The sequence below is a fragment of the Rhineura floridana genome, chromosome 15, assembly GCF_030035675.1.
Source record: "Rhineura floridana isolate rRhiFlo1 chromosome 15, rRhiFlo1.hap2, whole genome shotgun sequence".
Classification (NCBI taxonomy): Eukaryota; Metazoa; Chordata; class Lepidosauria; order Squamata; family Rhineuridae; genus Rhineura; species Rhineura floridana.
Window position 1 is genome coordinate 26,368,918 of NC_084494.1, and position 19,750 is coordinate 26,388,667.

A 19,750-nucleotide genomic window follows, 5' to 3' on the forward strand; every position below is an offset into this window, starting at 1 on the left:
GACTTCAATTCTAAATTGTTTTTTCTCTATTATTGTTGTATTATTTTGCTTGAAATTGTTTTTGCCATTGTTTGACTTGCTGTAAGCTATTTCATATGCAGTGTGTTTTTGTTTTCCTTTTTGTACGTCGCTTTGAGTCCCATTTTTGGAAAAAGGCGACTAACAAATGCTATTAATAAATAAATAAATTCCGTCTCCCCACCAAGAATGTCAATTAAATCAAAACAGACCAGAATACAAGCTTTGCAAGAGTGATGAAAAAGGCAGTTCATTTTGGAAAAGAAAATATTTTTCATATGCATAACATCACAGTGATAGCATTGACATCTGCTGGGTTGTTCTTACTGTGAATTAAATATTTATCTGCTTCAGATGTGGTGTGACTACTAGTTGTGGCATTTGATTTTTAGGAGTAGTGACGTGTATTATTATATCAGAAATGAAGGGATATGACTGTAGCATAGCTGTTGGTTTTGTTTAATTGAATGGAGGATATTCCAAATGAAACAAAATATTGCAGAATGAATTTATTGATCACAAGAATAATTGTGTGGTTACATAAATAGTAAAATGATCTTCAGTTTCACCTGCATGGGAATGATTGTTCAAGTCTGCAGAACTTGCGGAAGGAGATAACTTAACCAACTTGATTCACAGGAAAAATCAAAATATTATGCTGCTTGAGATGGGCTTGTTTTGTTATTTACTGGAATGAAAGTCATGGTAATGTAAGATTTGTTAGGATTTTATTTTTGTACATTACAGAAATTGTGTATCTGTATAATAAATAGCAAACAAACCAGATATATGGCTGCCCATCAATAAAATTCTTTAGCTTACAAATTAAAAATATTCATACTACATTCTTTAAAAATACAAAATATAATCAAACCATATCAAGTCTCCTCAGATTTGTGTTATTTAGAAGAAGGCACTTGTCTCATAAGAGACATGAAATATGAGGATGAAGAACATCAGGAGGAACAACCTGTGATTCTTCAGTCCCATGGGAAGGTCATGCTCACACCCTGCATATTCTCCTGATAAACCCAGTCCTGTCTCAGTATCCTATTAGAATTCTTTGAGAGTGTCAACAAGCATATAGATAGAGGTGATCCAGTGGACATAGTGTACTTAGACTTTCAAAAAGTTTGACAAGGTACCTCACCAAAGGCTTCTGAGGAAGCTTAGCAGTCATGGAATAAGAGGAGAGGTCCTCTTGTGGATAAGGAATTGGTTAAGAAGCAGAAAGCAGAGAGTAGGAATAAATGGACAGTTCTCCCAATGAAGGGCTGTAGAAAGTGGAGTCCCTCAAGGATCAGTATTGGGACCTGTACTTTTCAACTTGTTCATTAATGACCTAGAATTAGGAGTGAGCAGTGAAGTGGCCAAGTTTGCTGACGACACTAAATTGTTCAGGGTTGTTAAAACAAAAAGGGATTGCGAAGAGCTCCAAAAAGACCTCTCCAAACTGAGTGAATGGGCGGAAAAATGGCAAATGCAATTCAATATAAACAAGTGTAAAATTATGCATATTGGAGCAAAAAACCTGAATTTCACATATACGCTCATGGAGTCTGAACTGACAGTGACCGACCAGGAGAGAGACCTCGGGGTTGTAGTGGACAGCACGATGAAAATGTCGACCCAGTGTGCAGCAGCTGTGAAAAAGGCAAATTCCATGCTAGCGATAATTAGGAAAGGTATTTTAAATAAAACAGCCGATATCATAATGCTGTTGTATAAATCTATGGTGCGGCCGCATTTGGAATACTGTGTACAGTTCTGGTCGCCTCATCTCAAAAAGGGTATTATAGAGTTGGAAAAGGTTCAGAAGAGGGCAACCAGAATGATCAAGGGGATGGAGCGACTCCCTTACGAGGAAAGGTTGCAGCATTTGGGGCTTTTTAGTTTAGAGAAAAGGCGGGTCAGAGGAGACATGATAGAAGTGTATAAAATTATGCATGGCATTGAGAAAGTGGATAGAGAAAAGTTCTTTTCCCTCTCTCATAATACTAGAACTCGTGGACATTCAAAGAAGCTGAATGTTGGAAGATTCAGGACAGACAAAAGGAAGTACTTCTTTACTCAGCGCATAGTTAAACTATGGAATTTGCTCCCACAAGATGCAGTAATGGCCACCAGCTTGGATGGCTTTAAAAGAAGATTAGACAAATTCATGGAGGACGGGGCTATCAATGGCTACTAGCCGTGATGGCTGTGCTCTGCCACCCTAGTCAGAGGCAGCATGCTTCTGAACACCAGTTGCCGGAAGCCTCAGGAGGGGAGAGTGTTCTTGCACTCGGGTCCTGCTTGCGGGCTTCCCCCAGGCACCTGGTTGGCCACTGTGAGAACAGGATGCTGGACTAGATGGGCCACTGGCCTGATCCAGCAGGCTCTTCTTATGTTCTTATCCATCAGAACAGGAATGGGCAATCTTTTTCATGCCAAGAGCCACATTCCCTTCTGCTCACATGCCACCGATGACCAGGAAGAGAGGCAGAACTGGGGGAAGCAATGCATACCTTTGTACAGTAGATTTTACTTATTTATTTAGAACATCTATAAACTGCTTAGTATTTTTAAAATCTCGAAGAAGCATACATCAAAACAGTAAACAACATCATTAAAACAAAATGCAACAGAGAACCAGTAAACCGGGGGGGGGGGGACAAGTACAGGAATTCAGGGGATTCATACAAACAAAAGCAGGTCTGACCTTATGGGTCAAAGAGACGAGCCTTCTTCACAAGGCGTCTGCAGTAACTGAGGGTTGTTGCTGCTTCACAAACGGCAGAGTGACGGGCATTCCACAGTACAGGGAGAACAGCAGAAAATGGTTGTTTTCTGCAGGGTGCAGTGGCAGGAGTAAAAGTTTTCCCAAGAGGATCTAAGTGAGCTTATGGTTCCCAAATTGTTCAACGCTTTATACGTTAACGTAAAGATCTTGAACATGGACTGGTAGCTCATCAGAAGCCTGTGCAGTTCCCTCAGCACAGGTGTAATAGGTGCATGTTCAGATGTTCCCAAGAGAAGCCCCACATAGAGCACATTACAGTAGTCCAATCATGAAGTTACCAACACATGAATCACAGTGGCCAAGCTATCCCTGACCAGAAAAGGGTGTAGCTGGCCTGACCAATCTAAGCTTCTCACCAAAGGTGTTATCCGAGCCTCCAGTAACAAAGATGGATCTAAGAGCATCCCCAAATTACGTACCTGCTCCTTCAGAAGGAGTGCAACCACTTCCAGAAGCGGTGAACTGTCCAGCACCTGGACCTAGGAATCACTCAGTCACACGGTCTCTGCCTTACCAGCACTCAGTCTCGGTGTGCTGGCCCTCATCCAGGCACATTTACACAAACATACACACCCTTCTCTATCCAGGCAAACAAAAGGCATTATCAGAGTTCAGGGACATGTTCCAGGCAGGCAAAAGTACTCAGGGTGCACAGCAGAGCCAGTGAAGTGTGGGTCCAGAGGAGAGGGGCTGTGGCAGAAGAGAGTGTGTAGCCTGTGGAGAGTCCAGAGAAACAGAAGCCTGGAGGCATGGCTGGCTGCAGCTGGTGGCCAGGTGGGGCACTGGCCAAGTACCCACAGTGCCTAGGAAACACTGCCTAGGGAATCTCCAAGAGTGTTTTTTCCCCCATCCTGCCTGGCCTGCCTGCTCATCAGCTGTGAATTTTAGGCGGGAGGTTTGAATCCCCTGCCTGCTCTTGGGCTGTGTGCCTGAGTGGCTTCCCAGGAGTAGGGTTACCAGGTGTCTGATTTTTGGCTGGAGTTTCTGGTTTTGTGGGGGTCCCCTTTGGGTCCCCAGCTAACTTACCTTAATCTCCAGACTCTCAGCTTCAATTAAAAAAAAACACTAAGTTTCTAGGTCATCTGGTTCCCTAGATATACACCAAAACGTCAGGGCCCCCCGCAACCTTTTAATCTGTTTTTTAACCGATTTGTATAGCAGCTTTTAGCCAGAGCTTGGAAAAGTTACTTTTTTAAACTACAGCTCCCATCAGCCCCAGCCAGCATGGCCACTGGATTGGGCTGATGGGAGTTATCGTTCCAAAAAATAATTTTTCCAAGCTCTGGTCTCTAATCCCACCCTTTCAGGATTGTAGCCAATAAGGGGAGCCAGGCTTGTGATCTGTTGACCCAGGCAGTGCTTAGGCTTCATTACAACGTCAAAATGGTGGTTTTGAGGTCTTCAGTTTGAGTAAGTAAGAATATGGGTTAAAGCTTTTTTGTGTGTGTGTGTAGCAGTCAGACCCTGGGCTGTTGGAGAGGGCTGTGCTTTGAAAACTTTTCCAATATGAAAGCTTTAATCCAATACTTGCTTTTCTGGGAGTAAAGGAATGCTGATCCCATGTACCTGGAGTAAACCCCATTGAATTAATTAGGACTTACTTTTGAGTAGACATGGTTAGGATTGTGTTGTAAATTAATGGGACTTCTGAGTAAACATAACAAAGAATTGTGTTTGTGTTGTAAATCTTTCCCTTCTTCTCCAATCCTATTTTTAAAACAATTAGGCAGTACTGCAATGACCAACTGGTTTGACAATAAACTATTATGTGGGCTGTATTTTTACGTGTGTGTGTGTGTGTGTGTGTGTGTGTGTGTGTGTGTGTGCGTGTGGAGTCTTTCCAACAACCCTGTGAGTCTTTCCAACTTCATGTGGGAGGAGCTTTTCAAAGCTGAAACTTATAAAGAACATATAAAGAACTATTTGCGATCTACCATGAGACAGTCAAGGCTTTCCAATCTTGCGATATTATCAATTTTGATGTAGTTCTTAAACGTTTTTACTTCAAATTCTATTGTTTTCTTACCGAATTTTCACTTTAACCACATGAAACTATGTAAATGTAAATACATTTAGGCTGTGCGTATGATATTGTAATTTAAAGGTGTAATTTTAATTTTGCTAGTTGTTTATGTCACTACTATTCAGTGATATACGGGAATTATGATTTACGGGTAACATTAGTACAAAAAACATTACTAAGGATTCTGTATGGTCTGGTACGGGAGGAGGTCCATGTGTGATGGAACCAGTACTGGAAATAGCAAAAATATATATGTTAGGCCTAATGGTTAAAGCTTGCTGTTGGCCCAAAGAGCAAGGCTTGCTTTTAGCATAAGTAACAAGGAAATGGAGAAGAAAGAATTGCTTCTACAGCTTGCAGTAGACTCTTGCCCCCGCGCAGGATGTATGAAGACAGGATATATAAGCCACAGGGCACGTAGGCAGTTGGAGTTTGAAGGGCAGTGCTGGGTGGAAGAAAACAAATGCAAAGAGCAGAGACACGTATGCATTGGCACATAGCCAAAGGGCGGTGGCCCAATGTAAGGCAATGGAGAGACTGGAAATGTACTAGAGATGGGAGGAGGGAGGAGAGGAGGGCTCAAGAGCCTATATAATCTATGACTGTGTAATCATGCGGCAGACTTGCACCTTCAGGCGTGAGTCGAGGGTCAGTCTTCTTTTGCAAAAGCTTGTGGTCCTGAATAAAGATGTTGGATCTGATCTGGTCTCCCATTTGGTGTTATAGGTCTTTCCACCAAGTGAAAAACGAACCCTTTTGTGTAACACATGGGGAGTGACATCATGAGTTACTGCACTGAGTGACACCAACCCTAGTGATGCCACTGGATTTAGGCATTCCAAAGCCATTTCTAAACCATCGCAACAGATATGCACCAAGGATGGAGAGGGACTCCAATGAAGTACCCTCAACTGCACAATACTGAGGAAATCAGCAGCGGCAGCCTGGAGCTGTCAGATCTTATCAGCCCAGAAAAAATGGCACAGGGCAGCACAAAAAATAAAAAGGGTGTGAAACTGACAAATGTCAATGAGGGAGACACTGAAACTGATGGCCTCATCTCTAAAGTGAGAAATGTATTAGCAGCACACTGGTCTTTAGCCCTCCAGCCTCTCAAAGCTAAACTAGAAGAAGTTACAAATAATATCACTGAAATGGCTATTGTGGTGAATGAGGCTTTAACATTAGGGCAAGGCATGCAGGCCAAACTAGAACTCCTCAAAGTAGCAGTTACTGAAGTACAGCTTAAACAAGAAGAGTCAGACCATGATAGCAGGCAAAATTTCAGAGTTCAAGGGATCCCGGAGTGGGAGGGGAGGAGACATGATCTCTTTGCTGATCACCTGGTTTAAAGAGCTGAATCTGCAAGTATCATTATGTGCTACCAATATAGAAAAGATACATAGGGTCATGGGTCCAAGAGGCTGCCTGACTGATCAGCCCAGAGATAGTCATTTGTTTTGAGTTCCTTAGTATGAAAGATGCCATTTTCAAGGCACTGAGAAACTTCAGACAATTGAAATGTAGTGAAACCTGAACAGAAGTATTCCAGGATATCTGCCCAGAGACCCTGAGGAGATTTTGCTCATTCAACCGATATACAGCAATGCCCAAAGAAGCAGGTTATTATAGCACAAGATGGAATTATAGCACAAGTTGGGGGCATCTTCATGGCTCTATTTGCAGGGAATTTCTTTGCCCGCTGCGCTGCCAGATTAGCTGGTTAGGGCAAGTGATGGCCATGAAGATGTCCATACTAAGGTTGATAAGACTTGGTTTCCATTTATGAGCTATGTACACAAAACATCTTCGATGACAGGTCCCCCACCCTCCCATACAGGTCTATGGAGAGGGCATATCTTCCAGTACGGTCATTGTTATCACACACTTGAGAATGTAACCAGAATGTGTGTTTTCTATTCATAAGATAGTGTCAACATTACTTGTGTCTGTTTGCATGTTGTTTTGAAAAATCTCATTTTTTTTTTCTAAAGGAGAAACCTTAAGGGATGGGGGAGGCACAGCGGTTTGACAATCAATCCCTCTTCCCAGGGAACTCCAGGAATTGCACCTTTGTGAGGTGAAAAGCGATCTCCTAACAACTCTCTGCGCACTTTGGATGTTTTGGGGGAAGCCACAATGGATTAAAGTGCTATAATACTGCTTTAAATATATGATGCCGAAAGGGCCTTCTTCTCTGTGAGCTAACAGCACATTCAGAAGCAGTGAGAGTAGAAGCTCTGCAAGAATAATGAAAAAAGAAGGCCGTTTTACAAAGAAACGTAGTGTTTAATGCTAGTCTTACTCAGAGTAGACCAACTGAAGTTAACAGACTAACTTAGGTTCCTTAATTTAAAAAATAGTTGAATACATCCCAATGTTTATTTTGAGACAAGCAAGGGTAACCCTGGAGCTACGCTAGAATTCCAAATATCATGTACCCATGCAGCACTGGGCATATTTTTAACATCCACTGCCCTCTGCTGTACAGGTTGTGCCATTACTTCCCATATCTGAGGAACGAAAAATTCCCCAGTAAAAATGCCTGGTGATTAATCAGAAGGAACATGAACTATATGAGACATAAGAGTGCGAGGATGAAGAACATCAGGTGGAACAATCTGGTTCTTGTCAGTCCCATGGAAAGGGAATCTTCGCACCCTGCATTTTCTCCTGATAAACCCGGTCAAAGCGTTCACTCTGTGCCACGGTCAGGTGGTTCTTCCAATCCCCAGAGATTCCTGAAACAACGCAAGAGTAATCATAACCACAAAGAAGTTCAACTGAAATTACGTCTATGGAAATTAAGACCTCTCTTCCTCAGCGTCATCCCTCCCATTGGGCAGAGTAAGGCCAAGTCAGGGGGCTGCTGTTGGGGGGCAAGAGCAGTCCCCAAACTGTTTTTGCTGCACCCCTCCCCAGCCACTCCTATCTGTACCACAGCAGCAGTCATTCTTTCAGGTTGATGGCCTAGAACTGGTTGGCTGTCTCATCCAGCTGCCTTTCCTTTTTTTTTTTGTAATAATTTTTATTATTCAAATTTTCATAAAACAAACAACAAAATTAAACAACAAAAACAATACAACAAAAATAAAAAGAAAAACTTGACTTCCGATTTGTCACAGATCAGCTATAAGTATATAATATATATCAAACCTGTCCCCTAAAACATACGAAATTCACTTTTTTCCATAGTCTATCTTAATTAATCGTCAAATCCCATTATCATCATTTCATTTTTTTCTTTCAACAAAAAGTCCAAAAGAGGCTTCCATTCCTTAAGAAATATATCTGTCATTTTTTCTCTGAGAAGGCATGTCAATTTGTCCATCTCTACTAAGTCCATTAATTTCAATAGCCATTCTTCCGTTGTTGGTATTGATTCCATTTTCCACTTTTGTGCATATAATAATCTTGCTGCCGTAATCATATATAATATTATTCTTCCATATTTCTTTTCCTTTTGTTTATCCATAAAATCCAATAAAAAAAATTCTGGCTTTGACTGAATATTCATCTTTAAGATTTTTTGCATCATCCTACCTATCTGTGCCCAAAATAATTTTGCCTGTTTACACGACCACCACATATGATAAAAAGATCCTTCTTGTTGTTTACATTTCCAACATACATTAGAAACATTACTATACATTTTTGACAACTTTTCTGGAGTCATGTACCAACGATACATCATTTTATAAAAATTTTCTTTAAGATTATAGCATAATGTAAATTTCAAACCTTTTTTCCACATATTTTCCCATTGATCCATTTGTATATTATAACCAAATTTTTTTGCCCACTTGACCATACACTCTTTTACTTGTTCTTCTTCCATGTCCATTTTCAATAAAAATTTATACATTTTTGCAATTATACATTCATCATTTGTACACAAACCTATTTCAAAATCAGATTTATTTATTTCAAACCCATACATTTTCTTATCCATTTTGTATCTTTCTAACAATTGTAAATAGGCAAACCATTGAGAACTATATCCTTCCTTTATTAGTTGTTCTCTCTCTTTCATTATATATTCTCCATGCACATTTTCTAATAGTTCTTGGTAAGTTAACCATTTCTCTTTTCCATCCATTTCTCTTCTATAAAATGCTTCTTGACTTGAAACACATAGTGGTATTTTCGAAAAAAACCTTGTTTTGTATTTATTCCATATTTTCAACAAAGGACGTCTTATAAAATGATTATTAAAATCCACATTAACTTTTACTTTATCATACCATAGATATCCATGCCATCCCCACTTCAGGTTGTGACCCTCCAAATCCAATAATCTTTTGTTCCTCAATACAATCCATTCATTTATCCAGACTAAGCAACAAGCAGCAAAATAAAGTCTCAAATTTGGTAATCCCAGTCCTCCTCTTTCTTTGGCATCTTGTAATAATTTTAATTTAACTCTTGGTTTTTTCCCCTGCCAAACAAATTTAGAAATATCTTTTTGCCATTGTTTAAAAGGAAAATCAGAGGATATTACAGGTATTGTTTGAAATAGAAACATCATTCTCGGCAATACATTCATTTTTATTACAGATATTCTACCCATTAATGACAACTGTAATTTATCCCATTTTAACAAATCTTTCTTAATCTCTGTCCATAATTTTTCATAATTATTATGAAACAACTTTGAATTTTTATTTGTCATAATAATACCTAAATATTTCACCTTTTCTTCTATTTTAAAATCTGTCTTCTCTATTAACTCTTTTTGATCCCTTAAAGATAAATTTTTCACCAACATCTTTGTTTTTTGGTTGTTGATCTTAAATCCTGCTAATGGTCCAAATTCTTTTAGTTTATCCATCAATACTTTAATTCCTTCCAAGGGATTTTCTAATACAATTATCAAGTCGTCAGCAAATGCTCTCAGTTTATATTCCTCTTTTTTTATCTTTATTCCCGAAATCCTTTTGTCTTGCCTTATGTCTCTAAGCAGCACTTCTAGAACCAAAATAAATAAAAGAGGGGACAGTGGACATCCCTGTCTTGTACCCTTTTGTATTTCACATGAGTCCGTTAAATCCCCATTGACAATTAGCTGTGCCTTCTGTGATGTATAAATCGATCTGATCCATTTTATAAAATTATCTCCAAAATCCATTTGCTCTAGAACCTTAAACATAAATTTCCAATTCAAATTATCAAATGCTTTCTCAGCATCCAAGAAAATCAAAGCTGCTTGTATGTCATTTCGTTGTTCTAGATATTCCAACACATTCAAAACATTCCTGACGTTATCACGTAGTTGTCTTTTAGGTAAAAACCCCGCTTGATCTTCCTGAATAAATTGTTGCAATATTATTTTCATTCTTTCTGCCAAAATCATTGTAAAAATTTTATAGTCATTATTCAATAAAGATATTGGCCGATAATTTTTTGTTTTAGTTAGCTCCTGCTCCTCTTTCGGTATTAATGTTATAATAGCATTTTTCCAACTATCCGGTATCTTCCCCTCTTGCAAAATTAAATTCATTGTACATTGTAAAGGTAACAAGAGTTCCTTCTCCTATCTGTACCACAGCAGCAGTCATTCTTTCAGGTTGATGGCCTAGAACCTGTTGGCTGTCTCATCCAGCCGCCTTTCCTAATGCATTGCAGCTATTCCTAGATTTCCATGGGAAGAGGGATTGATTGTTAAACTGCTCTGGGAATTGTAGTAAGGTGAACAGGAGTCTGTGAACAATTCTCAGCACCCTCAACAATTTACAGTTCCCAGCAGTGGTGGCTGGTGTCTCCATGTCAGTGGGGAATGGAGTCCGCTCCAGGTTTTAGTCTCAACTTTCAAGGAACTCTCCCTGGTGCTGAAATATATTCCCACAATAGGTGTGGCACCTTGGACAGCTCCTTGAAAGTTCAGACTAAGACTCGGCATGGAGTCCACTCTCCCACTGACATGGAGCCACCAATTATGACTGGTTTCCAGAATTCTTTGGGGGAAGCCATGACTGTTTCAAATGGTATGATACTGCTTTCAATGCATAGTGCAGATGAGGTGCTAAATTCAGCTCTCCATGTTTCTGCAGCAATCTGTAATATTTTTAAATCCTCCTAACAATTTGATAACATTTTAATACAATTTCCTCCCACTATACACATTTTTGTGAGTGGTTTTGACTAATATTGCAAGAAAGTGTCCCTAATATAACGTGTTTGATATCTTATTTTCACAAGCATATACATTCTTGTGAATTTCCCCCCCCTAATATATGTATTTTTATACAGTTTTGTTGGAGAACTTCATCGCAAAATTCAGAGAACTGTACATTTTGAAGGATAATGGTGTTTCCGTTCACATATTAGTTCATGAAGTGCACATTAGGATGTTTCTCATTAAAATGCAACCAGAACTGCATTTCTTCTTTGTCCCTATGCTCCACCCACATTTAGCTCTGGCCCCACCCACCTTGATTGTGCTGCTCATTTATTTTTCCCATGGGTCAATGGCCCTCCATAGAAAAAAAAGGCTCTCCACACATGACCTTTACTTATTGACTCTCCCACCTAAATTATTACCTTTCCTCATGAGCTTTCCTTTCTTATGGTCAATATGCCTCTCTGAGACTAAGGAAAAGTTGGACATCTTGTTGTCCTTCATCTTCTGGAAGGAGGCATTGTCCACCACAGAGTCGATTTGTTGGCTGTTGAGCTCTTTGCCAAGGAAGCAACAGATCCTCTCCACACTCCCACGCAGGTCCTGCAGGAGGCAAAAGCAAATGACAGTGCAGCCTCACACATACCATTCTGTGTGCAGATCTGCCCTTTGAGACAGAAGCACACGGTTCGCTGCCAGTGTACAGGGTGCATTTGGCAAGATTACTGCAAAGCTGTCTCTAAGCCAGCACAGTGCCCAGGGAACATCCAGGACAACAGGAGACTTGGAACTAGGTGCAGAATAGCAAATTACAAACATGGAGGGACTTAAATGTACTTGATCAATATATTAAATATATAAATAAAAAATGACAGGGAACATCCAGGACAGCAGGAGACTTGGAACTAGGTGCAGAATAGCAAATTACAAACATGGAGGGACTTAAATGTACTTGATCAATATATTAAATACATAAATAAAAAATGACAGGAAACACCCAGTATTATGTGCATCTAAGGAAAGATACTCTGAAACCATATGGGGACCTTAACCATTTTGTTTTTCATTTTTAATCTTCGCTTGTGGGGATAGCAAGGAACTCTAACATCAGCTCAGAGGGACCTGGGCAATTTGAACAGAATTTTTTTTGTTTTGTTTTTAAACAAGGGGCAACCTTATAAGTGGGCATAACTGTGGTTGTCTGAACACAGTCTAGGTTGGATCTATACCTGCTGTAATTCTTCATACGTGTTGAAGAAGACATTGGGTCTGTCCTTCATCTCCATCCAGCCTTTCACATGGTCAAACCAGGAACCATAAGGCACTGGAAGAACACAGTGGAATGCCATGGAAGACACAGAGAGCACATCAGTGTCATCTAGTGACTGATCTATATAATGACATTATCCACACAGGGGAGATTGGGGGTGTTGGAAGAAATAGCAATTCTATACTTTCTCTCTGGCACAAGTGAGGATGTCTAAATATCACCCATTACACTGGAGATGAGGCTTCACCATATTCCTTCCCCACATCATCTGGCCTTTCACACCAGGATAAAGTGGAACTCTCGCAAGAAACTTCAGTTCAGATACAACAAGGTCCAGTGCCACCTAGTGACTGATCTATGTAATTACACTATCCACACAGGGAAATGTGGAGGTTTGTAGGCAACAGCAGCTCTACACATTCTCTCTTTAGAACTTTTTTCACTGCCACCAGTAAGGATGTCTAATATATTGCCCTCAACACTGCAGCTGAGGACTCAGCATAGCCCCTCCCCACATATTCCAAACAGTAGCACTCACCTGTTCAGGACATTTAATATTTTTCCACAAAAATAAATGAGTGTAGCTAATGTGAGACCTTTCCCCATTTTCCCCCTTCCTCCTGTATCCCACTAGGAATTATACTTCTTGGCAAGGACTGTAGGGAAGCTATGAAAAGAGTATTGATGTGCATAGACAGAGGCTGGGGCCAGAACACAGGAGAGTGGCTGATTTGCCGTACCATTCCCACTCAGGAACTCCTCCATTGACTCTTCCATAGTCCCAGGGTCCTTGAATCCTTTACAGACCTTGGAGAAGTGGTAGAATGAGACCAGCACATCTTTAGGGTTTCTCAGGGTATAGATGACCTGGAAGACACGCAGAGACCACATGTAGGGAGGAGGGCAACAGGACTAGCCCTAACATTAGGCAGAATAAGGCAGTCATGAAATGGCATCAGATGGTTTATTATTTAATTTATTGCATTTTTTATTGCCAGAGAGTGCAAGAGGCACTTGTGGGATTTTGTGCCCTGATGCCAAAATAGCTTCCTTCACCTGGGGAGGCTGCATTTGCTCAAGCAGCAGAATGTCTTGGGTTGGCCCTAATTTAAGGGTCGAGAATATTTCCTTGCCCTCCATTTCCATGTCAGGCTGGATGTTAGCTTTTACGTATCTCTCAGCAAGATACCCACATTTTGTTGCATAGTAGGTTTTTATCTCACCTCAGATTAGACAGACACTACAACCTTATAAGGCTTCAACTGGATCCATTTACTTAACAGCAGCTCTTTAGGACCACAGGGATTCCTATAGCCTTCAGTCCAAATAACTCACTCAATAATCACAGTTCTTACTTCACCCACTGGCTAAAAACCCTGAACGGTGCGTGCAGCTTGGCTTACCTCACAGAAATCACACAGGAGGTGCCTACACATTTTGTTTTATAATTTTCCTTCTAGTACGGATTCTTTTCTTTTTGTGAAAAAAAATGAAAGCTCCATGTTTGCGCCCTCTTGCAAGCATGGACCGGTGCAATTGCACCATTATATATCTAGCCATAACCGTGTGTTATAAGGTGGATGCAGTCTTGAAGTATCTCTTGGAAGTACCTTTGCTGCCTGATTCAAATCATCTGTGAATATATGGCCCTCATATTAGCTTTTTAAAAAACCTGATATAGTTACCGGCTAGCTATGCAATTACAGCAACATGTACTTTAATGCCAGAGAAACTCTGAACTGAAAGACAGGAAAACACTCTACGCAGAGCTTGGAAAAGTTACTTTTTTGAACTACAACTCCCATCAGCCCCAGCCAGCATTGCCACTGGATTGGGCTGATGGGAGTTGTGGTTCAAAAAAGTAACTTTTCCAAGCTCTGGAAAGTTTGTTTGTAATTTGCCTTCCCTGAATATATATTCTCATAATCATGACTAGGTGAGATGAAGATATAGAATCTCCTCTCCATTTAAGTGCTGTCCTCAAATAACTGATTCCGTATCCCCTGCTGGCCCCACCTTCATCTTAGCTCGAGAGAGCTGGAGGTGAGGGTGAAGGGGAAGAGCCTGGATCCTTTGTGTGGCATATGTGGTCACCTGGATCTCCAGGAGAGGTATCTGACTGACTGGGGTTCAAATATGCTTGGGTTTCCTGCAGGGTCCCAAGCCTCATCCTCAGATAATGCACATGAGGGGACTACAAGGTTTATTCTAACATGCAGCTAGACACATTGTATGCAGTGCAGTGTCCCAAGAAATTGTGCAGTGCAAAATAAGTTTTTGTGCAGCTGATTTAACAGGGAGCCAGATAGTTTCTAAAAAAGAAATAAATGAGAAAAGATAAAAGATAAAAATAAATAGAAAATGAAGATAAGTACTGGTTCCTTGCAAATCTTCATCATCTTATCCTACTAGTCAGTTTTATTTTGGTAACAAAATGAGATGCCAGCACCCCTGCCTTGATAAAAGTATTGGGGGTGCCAGCACAAAATGGCTGGCATAGGTAGCAAAAAAAGAGGTGCAGGTATCCGTACTGGTGAAGACTGTCACAAAAAACCCTCCTAATAGTAGATTATAGCACAAACTGGGGTTGGGCAGTGTGCTGGCTGCTTGTACAGTCGGGAAAAAAGCTTAGAATAAACCCTGGTGGACTATGACTAACTCGTCTTCTTCTAAAATCAAAACAACTCTTAAAGAGGCTCCCTATAGTCCTCTCCATGCTTTAGTACACAATGTGGCAGCTTCCTGTAGATGACCTGTGTCCAGTATTCCTCCATATCTGTGTTGCGGAAAGAAATGTAGCCAAATGCAGGCTTGATCTGTGAATGGATCATTTCTTACCTTGGCCTTGGAGTGGAGGAAGGACTTGGGGAAAACGTGGGATGGCAGGTGACTAGCCAGGAGCCTGGGTGACGGATATTTCAAGGCTGTTTTCAGGCCCTCATCCGTCTCAATCCAGGGTGACCGTTCCCACACTGGTAAACTCTGAACCCACGAGGGGTTCCCATCATGCCAGATTAAGCCCAAGATCTCCTGCATCCAATTGGTACCTAAGAGGAAGTCCACCAGTCACAGTCTTCTTCTCCACCCCTCTTTGCTCTGCAATGCACACATTTCGCTTATCTTGTTCCATCTGCCCTTCCACTGCCCACTAGAAAGTGTCTGTCCCTTGCAAAATCAATCAGAGAACCATAAAAATGGGAATGGATTTCTTTTCATAGCTAGCTACTCAACACTCTGCTACAAGGGCAGGATTCCAAAATCATTTCAACATGGCAAAGTCAAAATAAGTATATTCCTTTGATGGATGGGAGCAAGGGTGGATATTAGCAAGGTGACTAAACTATACCAGATAGAGGCTCTTATTTGTCTATACATCTTCAGCATTCAGAGATGGTTATAGCGTTCCTGTTGACATGAGCAAAGCTCTCCATGGCATTCACGCACACCCTCTTATCAGCTTATCTTGGGTTGTTCTCAGATCATCCTGTGTCCACCAGGGATGGGAGAGAAACTTGATTTACTTTACATTTAAAGGTGGGCTGACCTAACTGTGAGCCATCCTTTGAAACTCGGTCTTCTTTGAATTTTGTGATGCAGTTTTCCATCTCACTAATGTATACAAAAATATCTATGTACCATAAAAAGTAAAAATATTAGAGGAAATTGTGTGTATGCAGCAAAATTGTATACAGATATATACATATTTCTATATCTGAGAAGAAATGTACATTAAAATGCTAATGAATTTATGAGGATATTTTTTTAAAAAAAACTGCAAACTCGCTTGGAAATGTGGAGAAGTGAAGTTAAGATAGGAAAAATAAGGCTCTCAGAGTAACTGAAACTTAACGGATTCACTCATGGCTAATGTCCACTACAGGTGGTTGGATCTGTCAGTTTCAGTTTTCTCAGTTTCCTGTTTTTCCAATCTTAAGTTCAGTTCATTGCGTTTGCACATGAGTTTATATATATATTTCATTGCAAAATGTAGGTTTGAGAGTTCGGCTAAAGTCCATGAGGAATTCAGACAGCTTTGTAATTGTGTGTGTGGGGGGGGGGAGAAAATGGGAGATGAAGTTCTGAGAGGGAGCAATTGATTAAAGTTGTCTGTAGAAGCAAAAGCTCAGGGCATGGAATACTGGTCAGCATAAAATAAACCATGGCCAATTATCAAAATACTGTCCTATCTGGGATGGACTATCTGGTTGTTTCTGATATATTTTCAAAGGATTTAGGACTAGTTGGACCCTTTTTCTTAGTCAGCTTTCTCTTAATCAACAGTACATATCCCTGATCATTTCATATAGATCAGTTATGCCTTGAGTGTTAAGGTATCCTCAGTTGGCAGACTTGTTGTGGTAAGCTATTACAACAGGGCCCCGCTTTTCGGCTCTTCTTATACTGCACCAGCAGGGCGATCAGCTGTAGCACAGGGAGCTTCAGGGGGCCAAGCGTTGCCAAACAGCTGGAACTCCCTGCGCTACAGTTAATTTTCTCCTCCTCTGGCACGATCAGCAAGTTAGGTTCCAGACCCCCGTGCTACAGCTGATCCACTATTTGGCGGTTTTTGCTTTTTGGCAGTTTTCGCTTTTTGGCGGGGATCTGGAACCTAACCTGCCATATGAGTGGGGCCCTACTGTACGTATTTCGTTTTTACTGTTTAATGTACCTAGTTTTGTTGGTCTGTGACAATCATAAACCATTAATTCCTCGTGACCTAATAGAGCATCCATATTCAGAGGAAATTCAAAAGACTAGATCCCCAAACTGCTGATATGGGCCAGCAATTTGGGGATCTAGTCTTTTGAATCAAGGGTTTAGATTCTTTTGTGGGCTGCCTTCTAGTGGTGGAGTGTGGCACTATACAGACAGCCTACACTCATTATAAGTTATGTAAGCTTAGAATGTGACACTCTGAACATACACAAAGTATTTTTCCTTGATTCGAGTTTCCAAACTTCTTTTGTCATAATATGTCAAAAATGTAGCAGCTGTAAAGCATAAAAAAGGGTAGAAGAGACATTAGCTATCTTGTTGTTTAATGTAAATGTAAATTTAATTTTTAGGTCGCCTATCTGGCCGAAGCCACTCTAGGCGACGTACATATTAAATTCAATAAAATACAATAAATACAGTAAATGCAATAAAATACAGATAATCAACAATAACAAAATTTCTTTGTGTGCTACATATTTACAGTGAGTGATCAATATCACTATCTAAAGAGGGGGCTCTTTAAGACCATTAAGTCCAGAGTCTAAAATTACCTAAATGCGCCACTCACCTGACTTGGGGTAAACAACATTCGCTATATCGTCATCCAACAGCTGGAATTCATTTTCCACATAGCTGAGTGTTTCCAGTGAGTAGTCAACTACAGGAAAAGAAATCCCCTTGTACGCAAAATAAGTCATTGATGACACTGAAAAACAGTAAATACACAGGATATATGCACATGAAAAAGAGAGAGTGCAGACCAGTCTGAGACATTTTGCTGCCTCCTTCACTCCCACTCTCTGGAGCAATGTGGGGATTTTATGTTATTACATGTGTATCTCACCTTTCTTTGTTGTGGAACCCAAGGCAGTGTGCACATCGCTCCCAGGTAGACCCAACCCTGCTTAGCTCCAGTAAGGTGGTGGTCTCATGAGACTTCAGATCATGCGCTAGGACCACAACTATGAAATACTGTTGTATGCCTAGTAGCTCCGCTATCAATCAGAACAGGAGTGGGCAATCTTTTTCATGCGAAGGGCCACATTCCCTTCTGCTCACATGCCACCGATGACCAGGGCCAGAGGCAGAGTTGGGAAAAGCAATGCATATACATTTTACCTTTGTACAGTAGATTTTACTTACTTATTTAGTACATCTATAAACTGCTTAGTATTTTTAAAAGCTCTAAGCAGCATTCAACATCCAATCAGTAAAGAACATCATTAAAACAAAGTAAAACAGAGAACCAGTAAACCAGTATAACATAGATAAGAACAGGAATTCAGGGGATTCATAAAGACAAAAGCAGGTCTGACCTTATGGGTCAAAAAGAGGAGTCTCTTTCCCAAGGCATCTGCAGTAACTGAGGCTTGTTGCTGCTTCACAAATGGCAGAGGGATGGGCATTCCACAGTACAGGGAGAACAGCAGAAAATGACTGTTTTCTGCAGGGTGCGGTGCCAGGAGTAAAATTTTCCCAAGATGATCTTACAGGTCCCAAGTTGTTCAGGGCTTTATACGTTAACATGAAGACCTTGAACATGGACCGGCAGCTCATTGGAAGCCTATGCAGTTCCCTCAGCACAGTTGTAACAGGTGCTTGTTCAGATGTTCCTCTTAACAACCTGGCCACAGTATTCAGCACCAGCTGCAGCTTCCAGACCAATCCCAAGAGAAGCCCCACATAGAGCACATTACAGTAGTCCAGTCATGGAGTTACCAACACATGAATCACAGTGGCCAAGTTATCCCTGACCAGAAAGGAGCGTAGCTGGTCTACCAGTCAAAGCTGACAGTAGATACTTCTCACCACAGGCATTATCTGAGCCTCCAGTGACAAAGATGGATCTAAGAGCATCCCCAAATTACGTACCTGCTCCTTCAGAGGGAGTGCAACCACTTCCAGAAGCGGTGAACTGTCCAATGCCTGGACCTGTGAATCGCTCAGCCACAGGGTCTCTGCCTAACCAGGGTTCAGTCTCGGTGTGCTGGCCCTCATCCAGGCACATTTACACAAACATACACTCCCTTCTCTATCCAGGCAAACAAGAGGCATTATCAGAGTTCAGGGACACGTTCCAGGCAAGCAAAAGTGCTCAGGGTGCACAGCAGAGCCACTGAAGTGTGGGTCCAGGGGAGAGCAACTGTGGCGGAAGAGAGTGTGTAGCCCATGGAGAGTCCAGAGAAAGAGAAGCCTGGAGGCATTGCTGGCTGCAGCTGGTGGCCAGGTGGGGCACTGGCCAAGCACCCACAGTGCCTAGGGGACACTACCACCAACTCTGAGCTATTTTTTTTTAAGTAAGCTCTTCATTCCCTCTCCCAAGAGTAAGAAAAGGACAGAAATCTGTCACCCAGTCTTTAGTTTCCTGTTTTTCAAACAATGAGCTGTGCTTGGTGAGTTTGGACACCAGCCAATAGTGGAATTCCCCTTGGTCCTAAAGAGCTGCTGTTTCCAGATTTCTTTCCTGCCTTGTGTCTTGCACCTTCTTTTCTCCAGAGCAGGCAGGATGCATCTTGGGACAGGGACTCTGTAGAAGATATTATGCTCAGGTATGACCCCCCCCAGCAAATGCAAAGATTTACGCTAAAGCCCAGGCACTCATTAAAAATTCACTGTATACACATCTGCTCAGAAGTAATTCTTTAAGCTTAATGGGGCTTACTTCCAGGTAAATCAGATTGGGTATACGATGCAGTGAACAGGCTAGATGAAGAATGGCTGAAGCCTTGAAGCTGAATGTTTTGTTGTCTTTTTATTTCTTCTTTTATTTCATATATTGCATTTTAAAGAAGCAATAACAACACAATTCAAAATCATACAGGA

The 19,750-nt window shown here is 41.0% G+C and overlaps 1 protein-coding gene across 1 annotated transcript; it reads right to left on the bottom strand.

Annotated features, from left to right (window-relative positions):
• Window positions 1-7,091: 7,091 nt before the first annotated feature.
• On the bottom strand, window positions 7,092-18,950 carry LOC133370894 (sulfotransferase 2A1-like). The gene is made up of 7 exons (XM_061597782.1): window positions 18,800-18,950; window positions 17,496-17,633; window positions 15,050-15,258; window positions 12,952-13,078; window positions 12,171-12,265; window positions 11,364-11,544; window positions 7,092-7,564 (listed from the first exon to the last, which is right to left on the bottom strand). Exons 1-7 carry the CDS (start codon window positions 18,933-18,935, stop codon window positions 7,455-7,457), a joined length of 996 nt encoding a protein of 331 aa, XP_061453766.1. The 5' UTR covers window positions 18,936-18,950; the 3' UTR covers window positions 7,092-7,454.
• Window positions 18,951-19,750: the final 800 nt, after the last annotated feature.